A 26,418-nucleotide genomic window follows, 5' to 3' on the forward strand; every position below is an offset into this window, starting at 1 on the left:
TATATAATACAGTAAGAGCATAGTTAAAAGTAAGGTTTAATATAATGTTTTTCAAATCCGCAATTTAATATAATTTACATTAGCCTACATATTTTAGATATTTTTAGACATGTTTTTAAAAAATGTTTCAAGGTAAACTTTCAATCAATGCATTTATTCGTTCTTCATAATGTGTAATACAGCAAATACCCAAAGGAAAACCAAGGCTTGTCTCTGAAACATCACGAACGAACCGTTCACTCCGGTTCACTCCGAATAGGATCCTCAAAGGAAGATGTCATTTCCGGTGAACGTGTGCGATTCTTTCCGGGTTGTGCAGCCAGCAACATGGCAGCGCCCTTAGGTCTGCATCTGGAGTTTGGGTTAGTATTTATTGCTTTCTTTATTCTTCATTACATTTCCTCGTGTTCCAATGGTCACATTAGTGCACGTAATGCATGATACTTTTTCAAAACAATTAGACAGAAGCTTTAGAGATTAAACCTGGCCGGAAAAGCCTGTTATTCGTTTAGCTGTTTAGCTCCAGTGATGACACTTAATAGAAATAATAAATTCATATTATTTATGCTCTTGGAGCAGCGCGTGCTGAGGGAGTTGTCGGAGCTGTCAATCATGCGCTTCAAACCTACTAGATAAATAATCTGATTCACTCGCTTAAATTAACAAAATAATAATCGATGTTGATGTAAATTCTGTGGGAAACGTTTTATTCTTAATAGAAATTTTGAGCTTGGGTTTGAGACACATTTTTAAAGTTTTTTTTTTTTCAGAATGAGTTTTTTGACAGTACTCAAGTAGCACCAGTGTCTTTTATCATATTATGATATTTCCATTTTAGTGGTGGATTATAGCTGTTCGTCTGTTGGAGAAATGCGTACTTTTCCTACTCGTTTAACTTATTATTTTTTTAATTATAAAAGGTTGTACTGTACTGAAAATAGTAACCTAAAAATGTGCTTCATATGGCAACATCTACATTAATTGATTTAATTTAAATTAAAAAAATGCTATTTAACGTGACTATGTCAACCTAAATATATTAGGTTACACAAAACTAAATTTGAGTGTAAGTGTACTTTTTAGTATTTCTGAGGTTTGGAATGGCATGATAGTGGACTGCTCGCTACATACTCAAGTGAACATATTGTAAAAGCAGAATGTGAAACAGGTTGTCCAGCAATAAACATTTCAAACAGTAGAACTTTGACCGAATGCAACATTTTTCAGCACCCCATGAATTAGCCAGGATTTAATTTGACATGCTCTCCCTTTCCGTCACTCTGATGCAATCGATGTTCTCAGTCTCACAACATTATTACATTTTGCATATCACTACATTGTGCAGTTCAGTGATTGCTGTTTAGTTATAATCTTGTAAATGATGGTTGTGTTGTTTTGACAAATATCCTAGGCCATCAGAATATTCTATCCATGCTGAAACGTTGCATACTGTGCATAGTACACATCTTGTATATATTACAGAAACCAATTGTATTATGGCAGTATGCTATTCCGAACACAGTAAGGGAGAGCATCTCAAAAAAATATTGGGCAGAATTCATCTGCCTTTAAGTCGCCACAGAGTCCTATGTGACTGTCTATGGACAGAGGTGGTGTTTGTGAGTGGCCTTTCTGGGGCTGGCACACAGGCTGGCTTCTCTCTGTACCGCTAGGGTACGGGCATCTCGCCAGGCTGGGCGATCTGGAGGACAACTGGGCATTCTCCAGGAGATGTGAGGTCCCTTTATTGGGTCTGCACCTGCTACATGAGTCCTATTCTGACTTCATGTCCCTGTCTGTTTTTTTTTTTTTTTTTCACTGGCATGCACCTTCTCTCGATCTTGCACAGATCTCTGTCACTTACTGAGTTTGCGTTTATTAAACACTGCTAATTAAACTGTACAGTATACTGAGATGTCTTCTTTGGAGTAGATTTGTTGGTCTGTGCAAATTCATTAGAATAGGCTCTATGCACAACTTACTTCCGCATTCTGTTTGAACAGGTCTCATCGCTTCCGGTCCAGGTCTTTTGTATGTGCTTCATGAAATTTTTTGCAGTTTTACTCAAGATAACTTAAAAGGAGCGAGCAAAGATTAGCATAACCAATGTCCCTCACATATGCAGATTGATATTTAAACTTTTTATATTTTTTCTTCTTCACAGAAACGTTTAGATATTTAAATGGAATAAAACGCCAATAACAAAGTGAACTAGTTAGGTTAGCTGATTACCATAAAAATCCATAGATATCGTAGTCAGTTCTTACGGCCGTTAACACTTTCTCTGACAAGCGGATGCGATGAGACCCGTTTTCCGGTTTGGTCACGTGACGCTCCGCATAAAGCCTATTAGTCTAGGTGTTATAAGTTATGTAAATTTCTTTACAAAAACGGAAATAACCACATCCATACCTGAAAAATCTTCAAGAGTTTTAAAGGTAGACAATTTTTTTCATAAACACTTTTTGTTCTACTGGTTGAAACTCCTGATAGCAATCAATAATAGAAGTGGTCTATATGTTAAAAAACTGACATGTATCGTCTGTGGAAGTCTCAGGAACAAAAAATGTTTGTTAAATCATTGCATTTGGTCCGAGCTGTTCGGATTTATGTTTCTATGTCAACACCATTAGCGGTGAAATGAAACTGCAACAGTCAGTTGGTACAAGTAAGAGCGCTTAATCAGATTGGGTTTCTTATTCGTCATGGATTTAGTTTTAGTTTAGTAAAAGCTGCATGGAGGATATTGTTAAATGATTTTGGAAATGGGAGAACCTTCACTGCATATTATAATTGTTAAAAGCTGTACCTGTAAGAGTACAGCATTGTATCAGCATTATATGCACTGTATTTTTCCTGTTTTAGAGGTGGAGCTGAACTTCTGTTTAATGGAGTCAAGAATCATCATGTGGCACTCCCTAGCCAATCAGATCCCTGTGAGTATGAAAAGATTGACCTCTTCTGTTGTGTTTGTGGAGTTTGCTAATGCAAGTATCACTTTTACTATTAAACCCCTAACTCTAAGTATCAAAAGCATAGTTCACCCAAAAATGAAAGTCCTGTCATCATTTACTTGCTTTCATGCTCATTTCACTTGCTTGTATGACTCTATTCTGTGAAATGATTCGACCGTTTTTGTCCATGTAATGAATGGCAATGGGGTCTTAAATATTGTCAAAAATCACTGAGACATTTTCAAAATATCTTCTTTTGTGTTCCACAGAAGAAAGAAAATAAATTATTTAATTTTTCATTGAAATTAATTTTACGAAATGACATGGGGGTATGTAATTTTTGGGTGACTGTATCTTTGGCCTTCAGCTTGTAACCTGCCCTCCCTGCACCATTTATGTTAGTGACCTAAATCTCAAATATAAATATAACTTGAGGAGAGTAAAGCTACCACCAAGAACACCCCAGCAACCATAGCAATGTACTAAAAAACATTCAGAATACCTCAACTGCATAACAACACAAGTTTTTAAATATTGTCTTGAATATCAAGTTTGTTACTATTTTCTTAAAGAGTAAAGTTTTTACTGAAGTATTCTTTTACATCTAATGTATGAAAGATAAAGCACAGATAATGCTCAGATGTTCTGATGGTTGGGTAATATTAAGAGACTTCTATCAGACTTCAAATGTTTTTCACCTTTTCAAACCAGTGATTTACCATTCTCAGCGCTGATGACTTAATTAGGTCCAAATATCTGTACCCTTTCTCTCCCCACACCAGAGTTTCGGATATAGGATTCACTTATTGGCCTTATGCCCTTATTGAACGAATGGATGCCTTTTTTTCCTCTGGTACTCCTATAGTAGAAAGCCACACAAATCATACCAAATTATGTGCTTCTTTCTCCACATCTATTTCCTTTATTCTGCCGCCCCTCTGCCTGATGCCCTTTTCCCATTCGCCTCCTTTCCTCCCCTGACCTCTTAGAGCCTTGGTTCACACGCTTCCCTGGACACCTTTTCTTCTAGCCAGTCCTGCTTTCACTCTGACATTGGGCCAATGGCAAACAAGTGCCGGCCTGCCATCACAAATCGAGGTGCCCACCCCCCGTCCCCTCCACCCCTCCCTCAGCGACAATGGAGCTGAGCCCCTTCTCCATACATCCCACCTCCCCCTCAACCACCAACATCTGTGAGCCTCCCTGTGCCCAGCCATTCTTCCCCTAACTGCTCCATTATTGGGCCCCTTTCACTTGTAAATGCAGCCAGTGATACTGTTGATGGATCTTTTATGCCTAGTGCTGGGGTCACAGGAAAGGTATGGAGAATGGAGGGCCAGTAAAGGAGGGAGGGACAATTGTTACAAAGCACTAAGTCCTTTTTGTGTGCAGTCATTTTTTGGGATGCCTGACAGTACAAATGCCCCACTCCTACAAACACCTTGCATTCCTACGGCTTCCTGGTGGGACGTTTGGGTGAAAGCGGTGGGATATTTGGTTGTGGGGGAGTGCTTGTATTGCCCCCTGGATTTAAGCAGTGAGTGGGTAACATGTTCTCTGCCATCTCTGGCTTGGAAAGCAAGTCGTTTGAGAGTCATTAGTGGAAAAGATGGATTGGTAAAGCAAGACCTTATATCCCATGCACATGCTCAGAAGTTCCTGGATTTGCAGTTAACGTTTGGGATTGGGAAAGTGATTAGTAGATGAGGGTTCTATCTACAGAGTGAATTTCATCCATCTATGTTCCTTTGAGCCTACCATGTGGTTTTCCACACAAATTTAGTTAGTGGGTTATGAACCCTTTCTTTCCCTCAACTGGTATTCACAAAGTTAAGTTGTTGTCAATGAGTTGTTTAAAGTCAACCTGGTAACTCAATGATGAGTCAAGGATTTGCAGAGATTTTTGTGGTGAACTGTTACTTTTCCTGTCTCATGGACGGTGTTCGTCCTTCACTTGAGGTGTGAGTTATATTGAACAGGACTAGAACTTTTGGCCAAGTATGTCAGTATTTTGCATGGCTTTCCCAGCTCCGAGGTCGAGAACACTGTGCACTTTGGTGGCCTTGCCAAACAAGAGAAGGGTCAAGCTCCATGGCACCGGAGTATCCACGACAACCTGTCCACAAAAGTGGACGACAGCAGGGAATGTGGCCACCAAGACCTTGCAGGGGCCTAGGGGATGACCTTGGAGCACATTTGAAGCCTATAGTCTGTACATGGGTTTGGGCATGATTTGAGTACATCACGGATGGCTGGCTACGATTGCTAAGTCTGACACTGATGCTCTACGCTAATCCTGCCTACATTTTCTGTCCGCTGGTCTCCAGACCTTTCTGAGTGATTGATGAGTAGTGCAGAGCCCCCCGCTGCCGGACACACACACACACACACACACACGATTGTCATAGAAACACCAACCCTCATATCCTGAGCAAGATGAATGACTTAATTCCCTCCCACCCAAAGATAGTGGTGATAATGATGATTGTCATGAAAAGAGAAAGGAAACGGAGAGAGTTAGCCAGCCACTATGCTACACAGACACCGCCACCCTCCCACGCAGGCTTTATCCCAGCATGCACCTGTCTGCGATGACGCATACTTCCCCCCTCCTAGTCCTGTTTTGCCTCTGTATCTTCTTACCTCACCACGACCTATACAGTCCTTTTCGTCTGCCATTCTTCCCTTACCCGTACAAAAGAGGGCTAAGAAACATGGGGCATCTTGTTGACCCCTCACTCTTTACCCTTGGCTCACATAAACCACCCTTTGTACGACGCAGGAGACTTTTGCTTTGGTTTTGTTTTTTCAAGTTCTCCCAATCAAAGGAGTGATGTGGCTGAAAGTGATCACGTCTGTTTTTCGCCCCTGCTTTTGGTACTAGTCAATATTCATTGCGGTAGCTTAGCACTGAGGCAAGCATCACTCTTCTTTATAGGTTCAGTATTGTGGGCTAGCCGAGCTGCAAGGTACAACGATCGTTACACAACTGAAGAGGCTGACAGCGATCCAATTAACCTGAAACAGCCTCTGTTGCTCGACCCCTTCCTCTCGCTGAGAAGCACGCCACGCGCTTACAAGCGCACACACTTGCACGCATTGGTGCTGACATCTCTGAAAGCTTCAGTTCTGGTGGAAACTTGCCCAGTCAAGAGTATTGTATAGACCCTCGCTCCTGCACCCACTTGCCCTCTGCTTTCGTCCTCTTGCTAATTTGTCCTGGTCTAATTATACATGTTTGCATAGCCAGTTAGCTATAGACTATGTCTCCTGGTCATCGTGTCCTCAAACTCACCAAGGTATTCCCAACCCCCCTCACAGGTTCTCTGCTTCAAGTAACCATTGCCCACCTGAGACCTTATATATCCCTCCCAGCTGCTTGAATCGAGATGCGTGTCAGTTAAGCATCTACTGTTAAATGTTGCCAAACTCAGTTCCTTTATCGGATTTATAGTCGAGATCTATGCTGACACACATATGAACACATTGAAGTCTTGTTTCATTCTATTTATATCCAAAGATTACGGTAAGTTATCAAGGTTATGTGTCCAGGGATCAGCAGCAGTATGGCGATTCTACCCATGTGTTACGATAGGGTGGGAAGTGCAGTAGTTATTTTAGATGTTTTTAAAAGCTCCGTCTCTGATGTCACATTTCCAATAAGTGCAATGGCTTTTCATACAGACAAACTAGCAATATTCTTCAAAATACAGACAACGTGCTTGCCCAGCCTTATGTCAACCACAGCCACACTCGCAAACAATAAATTCAAACTCCTCCCCAGAATGAAAACATCTCTCTCTTTTCCTTCTTTCTCTCCCCGTCTTCCTCACTCTTTCTCCGTCTTTGTCTCCACCACCCCTCCGAGCAGGAAACTGGTATGTTCCAGAATGGACGCTGATGATACAATGTTGATGTTGGACATACTGACTTCTCCGCCATGTTGGGTAGCGGAGCTTCATTGCTCACACACACACACACGATTATTAAAACAATTATCATCCATCATCACGCGCTTGTATTATCACAGAACACACAAATGTTGAAGACTAAACTTTATTGCCCTTCAATTAGTGGAATAATAGCCAATAGCTTTGATTCGGTATTATTTGCATAGCTTCAGTAGAAAACAAAATGTGATTGTTTTACAACACCCACCAAAACATTTGAAGTAAAATTTTTGGCATACAGGTATTCACAAAACATAGGCTTACAAATATCGGCTTCTAGCACATTTTGTTTTCGTGGGGGGTGTGCAGACATCCTAGATTTAATTTGAATTCACATTGGCGCCCTGGGTTTATATCCATCAATCATCAACCTCACACCCCCCCTCGTAGATATACAGCTTTTCGGTCCTAACCTTCTGGATTTTAAACCTACCTATTCCAGTCACGTTTACCTGGTCGGTGCTTTCAGGCTGATACGGCTACAGTTAATGGTGTCTCTGTGTTTCTGAATTTGAATTTAATCGGCATCACTGCTGTATTTTCAATGGTGCGCTCAAAGATGACAGTGGTTGAGTCTATTCTTGATATACCTCCCCCACCTTGAATTCGAGGCTCTGTCGCGTCACATCGACCGTGGGGCTGGCTCACTGAACTCTGACCTGTGAACTTTGACCTCTGTGGTACTCTTACAGGGGACATGAAGCAGCTGCTGGCGTGGATCCGAGGGAACATGCTGAAGGAGCGCCCAGAGCTCTTTATGCAGGGCGACACTGTGTAAGTACACACACTTCGCAGATGCACAGTAAATACGTTACCGATGCAGGATGATGCTCAGACAAATACACACGCGTACTGTAGACACACACTCGTCATAAATGCAGTGCTACGTGTTCGCTGCAGATTCTCCGTGAGGTCAAGGAGGTCGAATCACACCACATTCCCTTTTGTGATAAAATACTTTTTTGAATGCATCAAGAATAAGAAATTATACCTTGCTTCCTCAGCCTTGGAAAAACTAAACTGGTGGATTTTTATTTTTTGAAATTGTGATAAGAGGTTTATAGAGAGAATCGTCGTAAATGGCCTTTATTGCCGTTATCAGCATGGACTGCTACCTGAAAATACCTCTGATACAGAGCCGTCTTCAATGCCGTATAAACCTCACCGTTGACTATTTAGCCGTGAGGGGCAACCCCTTCACCTACATTAGCACCTCGTACTTCAAATATAAAATAAAATATAAAATTCCTTATGATTATTACAATATTTTGTATTAATGGTTGATTATGGGTTTTTGTAATAATAAATATTTTACTAATCTTTGTGAGAGGATGTTCTATGCATAGTCTTCATTGTATTTCATCTTGCCTGTGTATGTTTGCATGAGAGAAGCTCGTTCATTTAATGAACTGCGGATGCAAGGGTCCTAGATAACCGCAGCAGTGGCGATATTCATTGTGTACATACAGGCTGCGTATTATTATCAGAGAGCTGCTTTACTGTCATGTTTTTGTGTAGCTCACATCACTTACATGAGCTCTTCTTTTTGACACACACAGTAGACCTGGGATTCTCGTATTGATTAACGACGCAGACTGGGAACTAATGGTAAGATGGTGTGTGTTTGCTTGTGCGTGTGTGTGTACATTTCCTCAATCACTCCTTCCACTCTCTGTTTTAATGACATGCTCATTTTAGGTCCAGTATCAGCTTCTCTTCATTCATCTAATGCACATAAAGGTTGTGGTGGGTTGTTCTTTCAGGAAAACATGTATTGGCATCAGACCGTAATTTAAAGTAACAATCAATTGAAAAAAGTCAATGTCTCAACAACTGTCAATGACAAAACCTGCAAATCAAGTGTTGATGTAAAGCTGCAACACTTTCTAATGAATTCTACAATTTACAATACATACTTTTTTCTGGGTATACATTAGATCTTCAGTGTAGAATTTTTTCAAGATGATATTTATGAGCCAAATGTTTTTTTCTTTTTCTTTTTTTTTCTTTCTTGCATGTGCATCCATATCCCTTGCAGGGTGAACTGGAATACCAGCTTCAGGACCAGGATAACGTTGTGTTTATCTCTACTCTTCATGGAGGTTAACTGACTCTGATATAAATGCCACACCCATACAGAAGCCCCTCCACCCTTCTAAAAGGTCAAATATCAGACGATCCATCAACAACGCCATCGGTGGCCGATTTCAATTCCTAGGCCAGGCTTTTCGACCAATCGGGTGAAAAAGACTTTATTTTGGTTTTAATTCCAATAAAACGTAACATCACCGGGAATCTGGCTGCCGAGGGAAATTCACTGTCCCGTACCTTACTGGAGCGTGGCGGGGTTACGATGGGGAGCAATGGCTCATTAGGAAGGTCACTCTGTCTAGCCAGTGTCCAGATGGATTCTCTGGAGACATGGTGGACCGCTTGCCCCATATCAAAAGGCTCTGTTATAATTTTCATTCATTTTATGTTTGATGCCTTTATAGCTTGTATGTTTTTTATGTAAGTCCATATTATAATTTTTTTTATCTGAATAAATATTGTGTAAATTTTGCCACAATATATTTTTCTTTGCACTAATTTGATTTTAAATTTGCTAGTGTTAGTATACATTAATGTTTTATATTTGTCATAAGCTTATAAGGTTGATTATTTGATATTAAATATTTATGTGAGGGCAAGAGATTTTATTGCATTCCTAAACTTAGACTGCTGCAGTAAAGTAGTCCTAATTCTACGTCTAAATATTAATAAGTTTTGGGACGACCTATTCTTTTAGCATATAACATCGTACGGATAAAATGGCACTTTTCTAGTCAAATGAGGTATTATCTTTTATGTTTGATTTAGGTATTCTTCCTTTATATAGAATATTCATTAGAATAAACTATAGGATGATGGCGGGAGGTCGAGCACAAATCTCTTTTGGCTGAAGACTCGATTTGCAACGGAAACCCAAATGATAATAGTAACACTATAATACTGATGCTAATGATGTCGAGGGAGAAATGCGTGATGTCAGTATTGAAGTGTGTGTGTGTGGTGTGGGGTGAAAGGGGGAATACAGGGGTAAACATGCTTCTCCTGCAGTGTGACCTGTTGGGAGGCCACGAGTCTCTTTTTTTAAAAAGACACTTCCTACAGATTTAAAAGTCGCCTTATAGGCTGTGCGATCCACACTTTCGCTTATTTTTCAAGACGTTATTTATAAAGATGAATAGACATTACTAATTTTATGTGCTTAGGCCTACTGTTTATGTGTTTTGGTTTTTAACATAAACGGACAAAAATATTATATTTTTAAATAAATATAGCCTAGCCTACCATATTATTATTATAAATTTATATTTTTTTCTTAATTCTAGTTGGCCAATTCAGTGAAATTAGTTTGAAAAAAAAAGGTAAGGCTATATTCGCTAATAGCAAGTAACGTTACATTCTTAAAATTTTTAGTCTAAAATACTATTAGTGTAGCCTGGTGCGAAGTGAACATAAGATGATAGAGATTTAACGCATATTTTATAGCCTACTTAGCTCTATTAATTGCATATTGGCTATCAATGTATCTTCAGACTGTTTTAATATTTTACCGTCGTTTTTTAGTATTCTTTTATTATTTTCATTCAAGAATGGATTTAACCCACTTGATTAAGCACCTATTAAGCGCCTGTTCTTAACAATAGGCTACAAATATGGAATCATTTCCAAAAATAATACTAACTTTACATCAAACACAAGCTATACGAATATGTAACCTTATGTAAAAAAGCAATCTTAAAACAACGTCAAAGTAACGATTTGAATTAGGCCTGCCTAGCTTAATAAATTAATGGTTTAGCCTATAATTGATAGACGATGTGATTAAGCTTACACCGATTTTACAAAATGGAGCACGGCCATTTTCCTCTATTGAAGAAAAAAAATATCGTTAAATATCGTAGCCAAAAGTATAAAATATATTGTTATATGCCATTTGAAAATGAAAACAACGCAGAAATTGTCATTTTAGGCCTATAGCCTATTCCGAATTAGCCCTATTCTGTCGGACTCGGCTAGCAACATTTTAGCCTTTATTTTAAAATTAATATTAGTCTTTCACAAATTAAAAATCGTGATTTCTCTATCATTTAATCTATAATTACGGTGTCTCGTATTCATACCAAATAAACCATTTGTGTCTTGACACTTTTGTAGCCTACGTCTAGACCTGAAACTAAATGCTACAAGTAAACAGCCAACTTAATGTTTACTACCTCTCCCTTGAATCACCAGTCCATCAGAATATGATTGTATTAATACATTAATTAGCATTCAGCCCTAATCTTTGGAGGCCCGTGCTTCCATCGGACCTGGTTTAGTCAACGGTTGCACGTCGCAATTAGCCGTTAGAAGTGCGCCATCGGCAGGCAAGGTAATAGCATTTTTCAAAAACGTCTCAACAGCGACAGGAAAAAAAAACACCACCGACATTTCTGAAGACATAGCCAAGGCATAGGCCTACTGTTTTATTTTATTTAGAATGTATTAGCAGTAAACTGAAATCTAGAACATTTTGAAATCAGCAAGGGGTAAAATTGGCTACTTTGAGCAGATTATGTAACTTTTTATGAATTAATTTCTCTCTAGTCAAGATAGGCCTCCCCTGCATAACCCTGTAAAAGTGGCCTCAATCATTTAAAAACGCTAAATAATTATATTTCGTAAATGCGTGTACCAAAACGTGTGTCTGGATTGTATAGCATTCGCATCAGTCGTCATGTGATTAAACTTCTGTTGTTGTTAAATTACGCTGATATTAGCTATTCAAGGCTTGCCTAATTCAAAGAACTCGTGGGGCCACAAAAGATAAAGTTTATGGTCAAACAAAAGCGTAAATTGATAGCCAAGTGCACATTTGTTTCTAATTAATTTTAAAGCAGTATTTATTTTAGCTTCTCAACCACACGTGGTGCAGGTGCAAAGGTTTAATTCGCCCTCAAGTCGATGCTTCCGAATCAAACTAAATCCCGTTGGGCCTTTGCACATTTTGGTATTATGTTTTTAGTTGTCAAAAACGTCACTGAAACTACTTTGTAGTGTAATTAGCAGTTTATTGATTCAGCAAGTGGAACGTAGTTACCAATACAATCAATTGACTGTCTGAAATGGAATATCAAATTAAGGCAAAACAACTATTTACCGACAACTGCCCGCTGTTAAACTGCATTTAGACTAAAATGATTAAAGAATTCATTTTCAAATTAATTTTTGTGTTAGTCCTGGAAAATCAGGCAGATGCCAACACAAACACACACACTTATTTTGCCTGGCACTGTCTCTTACAGGCCTTGTTGAAAAACACATTTACTGTAAAATACAACATTAAATAGGCCTAAAGGCAGTTGCCGAACCAAAACATTATCTGGAGTGATGCAAGTATGAGGCCGAAAATGAATTCAGTAAATGGCGTTTTAGTTAAGTCCGTTTGATGGAAAAGTCCATCACCATGCAGCTTTGGGTAAAAGATGGCAGTCTGCAGTGAATGAGAAACACAAGCATGCTCACTGCATTTTCCCACCATGCTGTTATAATCAGCGTGACTTTTTATTCACTTACCATTCACAATGAGAACAGCATAAATGCTACCACGAACAAAACAAGTCTTACAGTCAACGAATTTCGTTTAGGAAGTTGTTTAAAAATGCCATAACTTGAACAACATAAAAATAATTACAGTTGTTCTATATAGGCCTACAGCCTTTTTCGTTTCAACGAAAATAAACAATATTAAATTTCCCAGACGAGTATGATCAAGGATGCGAAAGCAAAACCAAAGTGTTTTGGATAATTATTTTAATGTATTGAATTTTCTAAGGAACATTAATTCAAAGTTATGTGATTCAAGTAAAATAATCGTCCCGTATAATGAGCGTCTATACCTTTACCTAAACTTTACGAAAATTATATTTAGTGTGGCTATAGAATCAGACAGGGCCTATATGTCCTCCAGAACGAAGATGTTGAATCTCCAGCAACAGATGTCCAGGCACAATTCTTGGATTTCAATTATATTTGACAAGAATTGCGTTTGGACAATCAATCTCTGGGACCCTTTGAAAGGAATAATTTGGTCACAACACACATTCAACAAAAAAAAAACCGAAATGAGAATATATATTCCACGTGTAAACCAAAATACTATCTCTCGTGTCCCTGTGGCTGTTGGGCCTAGTAGATTTTCACACAAAATATCATTCTAGTGTAAGCCTGTTTAAAACACGTTCGTTCCGCATTTCCCATCCTTTGAATGAGCCAACCTCAAAAGGCAAAAGTAGCCTATATTCGGGTTGTTTGTTGTAACGAAATAAAAAGACAAACTGGCGATAGTTTATATACGTACATTTTACCTCAGGATTAACGAACGATTTCAATTTCTATTTTCTTAATTTTAAAAAAGTTGCAATTGATCTTTCATCTCAGAAATATAATAAAGTCGGATTCTAACCTACAAACAACAAACTTTATTTTAATTTAATCCACAGTTAAATTTTAAACTTCGAACGCATCCTATCTTCCTTTTAGAAACATATCATTTACGAGGGTTAAAAGTTTGACGCTCTTTCAGGGTGCTTGTTAAAAAAAATTGTAGCCAATAAATCACACAAAATGCAAAACCTCAGATCACCGCATAAGAACCAGAAACACTTTTGAAGAAAAAAAAAAGAAATCAGCTAAGAAAGTCAGCTAAGGAGCTGTTTTGTAAAGTCCTTGTAACCGATGCAGCTCTTCGCCATTTCTGCACCTGTAAGGGCGCACATCCTTGTAGTTCCACCTCTCGACATCAAGCAATATCATCATCTGATATTGGCAAAGACCGAAAAAAAACTATCAAAAAACATTTCCAGTCGAGCCATTTCGATACTTGTGCTGCCCGTGGTGTGATGATGTTATAGCAAAGCCTCTTCTTACAACGCAATGGTGATGAAAATGTGAGGAAGCCTCTGTCCTGTGCGCGTGAGCGCTGTATCCTCACTAACGCAAGCGGAGAAAATGGTCAAATGCAAGAAGGAGGGATGCGTTGGGTCGCTCGAAGAGTCCGCACGCCCTCAGCCATGCCTTGATGGGACGGTTCTTATGGAATGGCACAGACTATCACGTTCCTATGAAGGCTTTTCGCAGGCTCTCGTAACAATACCGGTGTTGCCACGACGAACGGCGAGAGGGAGTGGGGATGATCTTCGCTTGGTACTGAATTTGAATAACACCATGGGGTGATAAATGTCCATTGTGCTGTAGAAGTAATGAATCTCCACTGTCTTCTATTGCACACAAGCCAGCAGCTGCGAGCGAGGGACCAGCAGCCTCTTAAAGACACAACAGCCCCATTTTCTCCTCAACAGTGATCACAATCCATACACTGTTTATTCTGTTTACACACACTGCATGACGTTTGTTTTCTGGACACCTTTATGGGTGAGGAAAGCTAGTACAACGCTGTAACCAGGCACTTACGTAAAATACACTTGATCATTTTAAAACAATAGGCCTAAATGTCTTAGGCTATATAGTAAAAACGATAAAATAAAAATCGCCTAGGCTATAATAATAATATTGTTGTTATTATTATTATTATTATTTCTATAATACGTAAGTTTAAATATTTTTTTTTTTACTGGACTAAAATAAAACTAGGACAAGCTAGCCTGTCGTAATAAATGTTGTCAATTGTAGTTTTTAAGTTAGCAAAAACACGATTTTTCTTGCCACTACCAATAATTATAAATATCTCCACGTAGCTAGGCTATAAATATGATAAGCCTATAGCCAAGCTTGAGAGGTGAAATCACTGCTTATTTTGGGTAACAAAAATAGCCATTTGACGACCAGGTTTTTTTTTTTTTTTTTTTTTTTTTTTTTTTCCTAATCCAAGTGTATTTGCTTGTTGTCTATATCTTTTAATAAACACCATCCACATAAGGGGCCTAATGGTTTTATGGTATATAGGCTACACAGTCAAAATGCATAATGATTTCTATAGGACTTAACATGTTAGCGTTTTTTTATACTTCCAACTCCTTAAACGTTCTCTTATGACGATAGATATACACCTATACACTGCTTTACCTCAGACAGCGCGAGAACACATCGCTTTTTAGCGTTCTAGTGTTTTTTTCTAATGTATTTGATAAGCAGGTGTTTCTAGTGAGGTAGACCTACCTGAATAAGAAATATTGAAGGTTATTTACAACTTCTACCACTCAGCCTACAATAATAAACCTTCACATTTCAGCAAAGTAGGCTAGCCTAGTACTGAGATTTCCACAACAATCTAGAGAGCGCTCAACCCGTCAGCGTGACAAGCGCGAGCTCAGCTGAAGGATCCCCTCGCTGTCTTTTTCTCCTAATAAATCATGGTCTAACTCCCGCCTCCTGGGCACTGCTCCTCCCTCTTAAAGTGAAACTATTTTATCCTTTCATCTGTCTCTCTGAAGTAAGCGAGTTAACCTCCTCTTCAGTTCCGCGGGGTGTCTTGCCCGCGTGCAATCCATTGCTCATTTGGCGCTAAAAGAGTCTTTCCCGCTGCCGCCTTTTCACAGGCGCTTCACGAGCGTCAATCCTGAGTGCCTATACTTGAAAGGGTTAACCGCTATCCACAGATATAATACTCATTTAATAGAAGCATTAATGGAACCCCATTGGCGTTTAGACGTAATTTATGGCTTTTGTGTGGTTTAAAGAAGATGTTTATGCTTTTGATTACATTTTAAAGAGAGAAAGTCTGACGCACTTACTATTAGCTACTTGAGATTTTTAAAGAACGCTTTATGCGAAAAAGGTTAGGTCTATATGGAAAACATGTCTTTAATGATTGCATATTTTTTTTCTAGTGATAAAGTATATTTACAAGCTGCTAAATCATCAAATGTGATTAAAATGAGAAATTAATGAAAACGAAATTAAGTAGGCTACTTAAAACTGAATCCATAAAATGATCCCAATGGGGAAAGGTTCTTCACACCAAAAAGAAAAAAAGAAGGTTCTTTAGCAACAGCAGTTATTTAGATTTGTATTGTCCTGAAGAACCCATCTGAAATGGTTCTTTGTGTTAGAGTTTAGGGTTCTTTATTCCTGCCTTTTTGTTTTTCAAATTTGTAACCGTCAACGCACCTCATTACTCCGAGCTCAGCCATTCAATTACATAGACTGTCAACACACTCTCAACGGGTAAATAATTTCTTTCCTAAAATGTCTATAAATGTTAACTTTACATTTTTCTACTGGTTTCCTAAAAATAATGTATTTTTTATTTTTAGTTTAACAGAACATGTAAGTCTGAGCAGCTCTGTTCAAGGATAATTTTCCTTCTCCACAAAGTAGCCCAATAGAGATATTGAATTTATGATCCATATTGTTATATTTCTTTAGCTGCATAAACACCACAAAAAAACAAAAACATTAAAGCTATCCCATAACTCATATCACTTTTTCCTTATAACATAGTAAAAGGCTCGCTTACTGTCCATGTTTGCTAATTTTGGCCATTTCATAAACATAATTGTTTTTACAAAAATGGAAGAGACCCTTAACACTAAATTCAATTTTGTATTTCAGTTTCTGTTGTGTACCATAACCTCATCATCTGCAGGAGAGAAACTGCCACTCACACACTTAATGATGGAAATAAAGACATCATAGTGGATTGTGGAGAACTTGGTCTGTATCTATATATCATGTTCAATGTCAACTTTTATTTATGAATGTATTCAGCAAATAACGTATTAGAGCACTGTAATTTTCTCTACAATTTGGCATGTCAATAAAAATGTAAAAATACTAATTGACACAACATGCACAACCCAAATAGAGGCAACACGATAAGACCAGGCAGATATGAGCAAAACATCTTACTTAATAATATACTAAACAATATTAATAATATGAAGACTACTAAACTATTGACTATTGTTTAAAAAGTTAATTATAACTCCATTAAGCTCCTATTGCACTTTCAAAGTGTTCTTATTTTTTTAGAACCTATCTAAGCTGTTTATAATCTATCTATCTATCTATCTATCTATTAGACATTGGAATATATACATATATATATATATATATATACATAATTTATTTTTTATTTTTTTAAATAAAGTAGTAATAGTAAAATAAAGTACTGGTTTTACACCAGTAAGTTGTTATCACTGTTGGGTGTAACTAATTACTAAGTACTAAGTAATTAGTTACTGTAATTTAATTATTTTCCCTTGAAAATGTAAAGTAAGGGATTACTCTTCATTTATCTGCAATTTAATTACAGTTACTTCTGATTGAGGTAAATACTGTGTATAGATCAATCCGATCTCACGATTCGTATGCATTTTATGAGGTGTCTAAATCGTATAACCGCACTCGTACAAATTCGTATGAATTATTGTAAAATATGTATGAAAAAAAGTGTGAAATGTCATGAGTTCAGACATAAAACAATAGTGGGTTTAACATCAAAATGTATTGTCTGATGTTAAAAAGTATGTTTTTATAATGTAACCTTCACCGTGGTCAGTTTAAAGATAATTCATGCAATTTTATAGTATTTATTTGAAAGAATTAAAACAGATTCATGTCTATCCTTGTATTATTCAGCTGGTTGAGATTGTTATGGGATATTGAAAGTAATTAGTAATTAAATTAAATACTTTTTAGAGAGAGTAATTAGTATAATAATCTAATTACACTGTTGAAGAGGTAATTAGTAACTTGTAATTAATTACTTTTTTAGAGTAACTTACCCAACATGGTTGTTATGTTCTGGGTCTTTATTAAAAAAAAAAACATATGGTCAATTATGATGTGTTTTTACATTGCTTTAACTCATCAAAATAAGTTCATATAAAGTTAGATTAGATTCAACTCACTGTTTTAAAGTCAGTTTAATGTAATTTACTGTAAGTTACTTACATTGATTTAAAAGTTGATTGTACTTAAAAAATTTAAGGCAGCGACTTTTTTTTTTACAGTGAGCTTATTTGCATTGTTGTACTCAACAAATTTGAAACTCAGATGCAACAAACCTCTAGCAGGGAGAAAAGTACACAAAACTCAAGTTGCCCAGTGGGCCAGCTGGGCAGGATATTGTCAAGTCATGCACATCAGGACAGTGGGAAACGTTGATTTGTTTTGGCACTGTGCTTTCCCCATTCACAGATAAATGTTTAACCCAGAAGCTGAAAGGAGCAGTGGGGGAGAGGAGTCCAGATCCACGGGACAGGCAATGAAACTACCCCTCAGAGGAAAGGAGGAGGACGGGGAACAATGGACCAGGGGGAATTCTGAAATAAGCCTGACCAGATGAAAATATCTCAAGCGCGCTATATACGCTAAGCAGGACAGGGTGGATCAATGTACACCTCCGACCATCTGTGGAAAGATGCTCATAGAGGATTATGAGCTACAGAAACTTTATGTATCGACTGTAAATTACCATAAACGACCATTTGTTTGCTTTCATTCTGTTATTGACATTTTTTTACTTGTGTTTATTTATTGGAAGGCCTAATTCAGCCACACAACATGCAGAAGTGGTCTAAATAAACCATAACTGTAAATCCCACCTAAAGTGACTGTGTCTGATGATTAAATGCTTTGTGTTTCTCTTTTGTGCTGGGAATTATGATTGCTGTACATTGCAGATTTGGTATTTGGGTGTGTGCTAATGTGTTTTATCTGGATGAGTGAAATTGAAGGTGTCACAAGTTATGTGTGTCTAAAAAGGCTCAATGTTGTTTCCAATAAAACAATATTCTTTGCACCCTTATTATTGCAGTTTATATTTCATTGCTTGCCATTGGCTTTATTCCATCACAACTGCATTATAGATTTTCTTCACATAAGTGCAATCTATAAATAGTATAGAGAATCTGCCTGGGCTGGATATATTATAGAACAAAACGATGCGAACAACAGCCCCAAGATATCTTCTACATTGACCATCTTTTTGCCATTTATGATTTCACGAGAAACATCAGTTCCTCAATATAGATTCACAGTGGTTTTTTGTTGTTGTTTGTTTTATTTTGTGAAAAGCCTGTAAAACACTGAGTGATGTTTTCAATGTTAGATGAATAATAGTTAATTGAAAATATGCTGTAATGTGCTATAATAAGCTGTTGTCACTTTATGTTATTTACTTGATTATTAGTGTTTCGTTAGGGAGTTGTCATTATCATTGCTCACACTTTTACTGTAACTTGTGTTACAGATATGAAAGAAAAAGGGATGCATCACATCAAACACTTTTCAAAGTAATTAGACCTGTATTAAATCCCATAGGCTTACATTAAAACATGGACCTATCCATATCTATATCACAATCCCTATGTGGGATATTGAGTCTCATCCCAAGACGTCAGTTATATCTTTTTAGGGTACCCTTGACCGTCGGTTAGAGGACGTTATCGGATCCTAACCATACCCTAGACCTAAACCTACCCCTAAACCTACCCCGTAACCCAACCGACGTTAAAGGTAAAGCGTCAGTTGAATGACGGCCCGGGATCGTCATGTAAACGACGTTTAAGGGTACCCTAAAAAGGCGGATGTTGACGTATGGTCAAAAGACGTCCCAAGACGTCAGTTATAAGACTTCTTGGGATGAGACTGTGTTAATTGAGTACATGCCGTCCGATATATCAGAGTGTTAAATATTTGATGACATCATCAAATATAATGACATTATTAAGTGTGTGAATTAATTTCTGGCACTCCTCTGGTTTCCAGCATTCCAGACGCTTCTTGTTAACTTCCGGAACCCTGTGATTACTTGGCAAACTGGGGCGGGGGGTGTGTATACAGTCTCTTGCTCTCGCTTTCTCACTTTCTCTTGTCCCCCAGCCCCCCCCTCACTAAGAGAGCACAGATTCTTTCACTGTGGTTGGCTGGTTGCCAGGCAACACGGACAGTAAGTGAAGCGGCGGTGACTTAGGTTAAAGAGGCTACTGGGAAATTCATTCCTTGTTGTAGGTTTCATAGAGCCTCAGTGTTTAAAGTACACACATCCACTCCAACAGCACTCTTAACAAAGCCACCAACACAAAACACTACAACAACAAGAGATTCTGGCTTTTCAAAATGATTTCAGTTCCGCTCTAATTGGTTTGTTAGAGTTCGTAGTAATGCATTGTCCATTCAAAGAAGTCAAGAAGACTTCACAGGAGCCTTCACGACGAGAGCGCTTTTATTTTGAAATGAACACCGCTGGATAGTTTGTTTGAAGGAGCTGACTGCAACTCTTGAAAAAGGACTTAATTAGGCCATAATGCCATTTGCCAGCTGTTAAATCATAGAGAAAGTAATAAAGCAATAGAGAATATGGCACTGTTTGCAGTACGCAAATGCACTTGGTCTCGCCATTAGGCAAATTGCACTATAGTCTGTGCATATGTTGTCTACAGAAGCCAAGAAAACCTTTCTGTAGTTACTGATAGAAGTTTCAGGAACAAAATTATAATAAATCACTCACACTTATGCTGTTCAAAACCTTTCATTCTTGTGATCAACAACAACAAAAAAAGATGTTTTGAATGATGTTCATGCTGCTCTGTTCCTGAAACCATGCAGTGACTGTCAAATATCCCCTGGCGGTAGATCTTAAAGGGACACTTCACCCATTTGCATTAAGCTTTGTATCTTTAGAAACCCAGTAATATTTTTGAATGGTAATGGTTTATTCCCTTATTTTCCCCTAAGATGGGAGAAATAAGGATTTAAGTGTTTTACTTCCTGCTTATTATGACGTAAAAAGACTATAGTCTCTACATTTTGTATACAAACATTACCTCCTCATTATTCTAGGGTGTGGGACCCACTCACACTACAGACCTATTACAGATCAGTGGGTGCGACTTCACTTGCAGAAACTGAAATCAATTTCAGCCATCTTGTTTGGATGCTAAGCTAACAAGTGCTGTGGAGATAGTAAGTTATGATAATGACAGAAGAAACTAAACATGATATGGAAGAGGATTTTGAAATTCTGTTGCTCGAATCTGATGTTCGTGGCTATCTTTCTTTACGAGTCGCAGTATAGTGAAGAGCAGCGGAGGCTGACGGAGGAATCGGAGGCGGCTGCCTGTTGCGGTCGAGGAGCCCGAACTGGCTTGAGCTGTGCGGACTGCTGGTGCATGTGCTCTCGGCCGATGGGGCCTGAACTGGCTCGGACTGAGGCGGACTGCTGGTGACCATGCTCTCGCGTGCGCTACGGACACAGATAGAGTCTGTCTGCTGCAGAGAATTTCAACGATGACAATTTCTCCTGAAGGAAATCTCTGAATCAGACGAGCACACGGACGTTTTTGTTCTGATAGTGATGTGAACCATCCTAGTTTCGCCTGACTGAACAACCCGGTCTCATCCCAAGACGTCATATAACTGACGTTTTGGGACGTCTTTTGACCATACGTCAATATTCGCCTTTTTAGGGCCCCCTTAAACGTCGGTAGATGAGGTTATGGGATCCTGACTCTACCCCATACCTAAACCTAACCCTAAACCTAACCCGTCACCTTACTGACGTTAAAGGTAAAGCGTCAGTTGTATGACGGCCCGGGATCGTCATCTACCAACGTTTAAGGGGGCCCTAAAAAGGCGGATATTGACGTATGGTCAAAAGACGTCCCAAAACGTCAGTTATATGACTTTTTGGGATGAGACTGTGTTAGACTGAACATCCAGATCTCATGCAGTAATTCACCAATTCACCATATAGAAATAAATACAAACGAGGAGTAATTCACTAATGAGTTTGGTAGTTTAGCGTTAACAGGGTTCGTTGTTGTGGAAAGAAGGAAGTGGGAACCGGCAAACATTTAAACATTTTAAGGGGCCAGCAGCCCCTCACAACAGAAAATCAGGCCTGTTTCTCTCTCGATCTGCCGTCGTCGCTCCTCCTTTCTGCTTCTGCTTCCTTGTGAGAGATGCGAGACCGGTGCGTCTCACCGGTGTCTTTCATTATCACTCACGCCACTGGCCTCCCGCCATCCTCACGTCCCTCACCCTCGATCGTCCTGCTCGCTACAGCCAACTAACTAGAAATTTTGTGTGAAATGAATTTCAAACTCCGGTGGCAGCTAAAGTTAGCCTTGTAGACGGAAGAGTGAATTCTCTAATGTTTGAGCTGTTCATGGATTAGTGGGAGTGGCTTGCAGAGCTCAGCTGTGCAATGTGGTGCATTGTGGGAGTATTACATAAAAAATGTGTAAGACTCAGTTATTTTTTCGATCAAGAGGGCACCAAATTAAAAAAAATCTTTTACATTTCGACTACATACATGATCCACTTTCAATAAAGATTAATGTTGAAATGGGTGAAATGCTCCTTCAAGTCTTGATGAAACGAAAGTAGGCCTATCACAAAATATATTTTCTTCTTGTGACGTGCATTCGAGTGTAACAAATTATCAAAAAAGAAGGACCTATTTTTGGCATTTTGATTAAACATTATGAGGTCAAAACCTATTTTAAAAATGAAGCAAGGATGACATGCATTTACATAATGGATACATTTTCATTTCTAAAAAATTATTTAAAGCCACAAGAAAATAAAATAAATCAAAAATCAAGCTTCACAGATGTGATTAGGCATTGTCATTGTATGAAAAGATCTGTGTAAAAATATGGTATATGAGTTGAGGAATGAGTAGAGAATGAGTAAATAATAAAAAAATAAATTATTAAAATAAAATAATGAAAAGAACGATGGTCAAGGCCTTTTGTCAAATATCAAGCCCGGAGGCAGACCAGCGGTGCCCATCACCCAGTACATCTCGTGCAATATCACGAGAATAATATCAACAATAATAAAGATTATTGTTAGGTGTGTCTCTATTCAGCAAAGTTTAACACTTCAAAATGAAAAAGCAGTGGTTTTCAGAAGCGTGTTAAGCAATGTGTCTGCTTAAAAAGGTGTCACTGAATCCCACTCTACTGATGGAACAAAATCACTACACTGCAATAGATTTACAGAGGCAATTTCGTCTAAGTGCTTTGGTCATCTCGCAGTATTGGCCAAATGGGAACATATGAGGTACCCAATGGTCTGATTACCAGTCAATTTATCTATACTATCAACACATCCCCAGTAGCTCTCCTTCTTTAAGATGTATCTTTTTGCAGAATCAGCCACAAAGACAGAAAATAATTGAAATGCACAGTAACTTCACTAGACTGGTGATATTATTAGTCAGACTACTTTTTGAGCTTCAGAAAGTGGTGGGTATGTTCAAAATATCATTCCACTGTTCTTCATGTATATTTCATTTAGAAAACCCCTATTTTGATCATTTTTAGGCTGTGTTCAAAATGATATACTCTCTAGGTACTTTTTTTGAGCAAGTAATTACACCGCAACCGCTAAAAAATGACATTCTATATAATAGGAAAGTGTGTCGTATGAGTGTAATGCCATTATTGTCATGTGACTTACAGTGTTGCTTCACTGCCATTCACAAATGCTCTCCTGTGGCCTCATGGGATACTAGTGTCCAATGGATGCACACTTCAGAATCTCTTTTGAAGTAGTAAGTTTTGTACTTTTCACCTATAGTTTTATGAATACTGTGAATTCAGACATGCTGTTTTTTCGCCTATACAGTAAGGAAGAATGCATTTTCATATGCAGACAAATATTTCATTGTCTAAAGATGATCCTGCCTCCGAAATCACAACACATTCTCACACACCAACTCGTCACATATGGACGCTTGGTCAGGACCCCTTGGCGTCAATAATTGACGCACTGGGTATAGTTTGGCATAATTTTTCAATGTGCGGTGTAGTCCGATAGACTTCAATAGATCTCTGAACCGTAGCCCGTAGCGTTGAAATTTGACGTCTTGGGTAAGCTCAACGCAATGGTCTGCTGTGAATGGGTCAAGAGTCGAGACTTCAATAAATAAAAATAAAAAGGAATAGGCTACAACACTACAATACTACGGACTACCCTGCACGTTGAAAAATGACGCCAAAGGTATACCCAGTGCGTCAAAGAGTGACGCCAAGGGTTCCTGACCAAGTGTCCATATGTGGCGAGTTGGAGTGTGAGAATGTGAAAAACAATGTGACAAAAAAAAAGTATGTCCGAATTCATAGTACTACATGTTGTAACCGGATGACCTACTTCTTCTGGAGAGATTCTGAAGTGTGCGAATGATGGACACTTTACTATCCCATGAGGCCACGGGAGAGCTTTTATGAATGACAGTGAAGTGACGTAACTGACGCTGGTAGGTCACATGATAATAACAACATTGTGAATGTAGTGCGTCCTGATCACATTCATACTACACGCACTCATACTATATGCCTATAGAACATACGTTTTTAGCGACCATGAAGTATTTAATTATTTAAAATAAGTCAACAAAAAAATTAGCAATTATCAAATTACCACGTTTTGTGACAAACAAATTTGGGAAAATGTGCGTGTGGCGACATTTCTGCAAAATGATAAAACAGATGAACATCTGCCAGTCTGCCAACATGTTATATTGTACTTTTTGCAGCAGTTTGGAAATGAGATTATGCTCAATCACATTTAAAAATAACATACAACCTACACTAAACCCTAAAAAAACACATTTGCTGAGGCAACCATGCCATTTTAGCTGCCTCTCCAAGTCTTTGAGCTCTTTAATTGTGACTCACGTTCCATGGGACTCGTACCTGAATGCGCGGCTTTGCAAGTGCACTGCAGTACGAGGTGAGCTACAGAGCAAGTTTACAACATCAGAAAAGCCACACGTAGGCTATACAGCTGGTTATGTGATGTAAACATGTATTCGTTTTCAAATCACGCACTTGTGTTTTGAGGTCATCCCATAGTATCCCATTGTGCAAAAACTCGCAATAAATTGCAGTCAATTGTTTGCAAAAAAATGTAGGTAGAAGTGTGTTCTCCCAATGGCATTAAACACTGTTCCAGTAAGCACTGTGCGTGTAGTCCATTGTGAACACAGCCGGTCTTTCTACAAACCAAGCTTCCCAAAAAAAGCTTTCAGTGTGTTGGGCTGTCACTTCACGACTGCTGAGTAAGTCTGTGCGATTGAGCTGAGCGTGGGACTGTGAGTGACAGTTATTGAGCCGATGAGCGTGAGACGTCTGTATGGGAACATGTTATTGATTATCGCAATGCTGGACGAAGTTTGAGGCTTTCCCATAGTGTTGCAGCTGCCCTTTAAGGGATTTTGACTGACCCAGTGAAGAAAGAGTCTGCCGAAATGCTGGGACCAGTGGGCCCCCCCACTTTGCATGCCACATGGCTTCGTATATCCATAGGCTCATGGCAGACCCCCCACTAGTTATTGGATAAAGTGGCTTAATCAAAGTTGTCCAGGGGAAAATGGCCCCCTCCTTCTCTGAATAAATGTTTGGGCCCAGGCTAGTCGTCTTGTGTGCCCTCAACCCCCCGCCACACCCTGGTGCCCTGCTCCTCAGACCTTTGACCCAGCAGTGAAAAGTTAGTTGAGATGTTGGTGAACTCTCTCAGGGTCGGCTGTGCGGAAGGCGCTGGGAAAGTGCCCTCCGAGGGCCAGGGGTTGGAGGGGTAGGCGTGGGTACCGTGAAACGACACTCCCTTTGACCCGAGTCTCCGGACCAAGCCTGAGCATGCCGCTAATTTAATTGTTACAGGCAATGCGGCTGGCCAATGATAGAAGGGACACTCGAAATGAGTTTGGCTGGATGTCAGCCGTATTCCGTTTGCTCTCTCTCAGCGCCTCTATCTCTTTGTTCTCTGCGGGCTGTTTTCTTTTCTGATTACACCCTCCAAGGTTCTGCTCTTCTGCGGCATCTGGTCATTGAGCTTCTCTCTTTCACTTGATCTCTCTGTAAGGAGCATCTCAGCAAGACAAGGACTCAATAGTGTGGATGGCCAGTGATCAATTTCGCATTCCTTTGTAGATGAATAAATTTTGTAAGTGATTTGGTTAAAATCTATCTATCATTTTAGCTACACATAATACTGAAAAAATAGCTCTTCTAATGTCAAACCGATTGAGACACGTCATATTAAAATTCCCTTTGGTTCATTTGTGAAACAAGCTCAACACATCCCTCTTGTGGTTGTTCACTGTAGGAAAACGTTGAAAGAAGCAGCTAGAACTTTGTGGTTGTTTTGTAAAATAAAACCTTTTACATCTAAGATAATATATTTTTTGTTTGAAATTTGCTTGTAGGCTACGAGATTCAATTTAGGCAATCAGGCATTCGTTGCTTTTCTTTAATTTCTTAGTTTCTTTCAGTCAGTGAGTGACAAAGGGAAAACAGTTTAAAGAATTTAGAACTGTGCTTTTTGAATTTTGACTAAACATGACAAAATATCACATCCATCTATCTCTGTTAATGTTTGGTTTAGTTTGGTAGTAAAATTTGTCTAATCGCTAAATTTGCAGTGGTTAACACTCTTTGGTGGCGGAAAATCATTATAAGCTCCGATGGAATCCTCAAACGTCGACATTGTAAAACCGTTAAGCTATA

General features: G+C 38.7%; 1 protein-coding gene across 3 annotated transcripts; it reads left to right on the forward strand.

Moving 5' to 3' along the window:
* The first annotated feature begins 211 nt into the window (after positions 1-211).
* urm1 (ubiquitin related modifier 1) lies at positions 212-18,668 on the forward strand. Of its 3 annotated transcripts, XM_039677929.2 has the most exons (6): positions 212-362; positions 2,866-2,936; positions 7,597-7,678; positions 8,464-8,512; positions 16,505-16,606; positions 18,095-18,668. In XM_039677929.2, exons 1-5 carry the CDS (start codon positions 328-330, stop codon positions 16,586-16,588), a joined length of 321 nt encoding a protein of 106 aa, XP_039533863.2. In that variant the 5' UTR covers positions 212-327; the 3' UTR covers positions 16,589-16,606; positions 18,095-18,668. The 3 variants fall into 3 exon arrangements, with proteins under 3 accessions (XP_039533863.2, XP_039533861.1, XP_039533864.1); XM_039677927.2 differs by lacking the exons at positions 16,505-16,606; positions 18,095-18,668 and adding an exon at positions 8,603-8,899; XM_039677930.2 differs by lacking the exons at positions 16,505-16,606; positions 18,095-18,668 and adding an exon at positions 8,943-9,475 and having other exon boundaries at positions 213-362.
* The last annotated feature ends 7,750 nt before the right edge of the window (positions 18,669-26,418 follow it).

This window comes from Pimephales promelas, chromosome 23 (genome assembly GCF_988280905.1).
Source record: "Pimephales promelas chromosome 23, fPimPro1.hap1.1, whole genome shotgun sequence".
Lineage (NCBI taxonomy): Eukaryota > Metazoa > Chordata > Actinopteri > Cypriniformes > Leuciscidae > Pimephales > Pimephales promelas.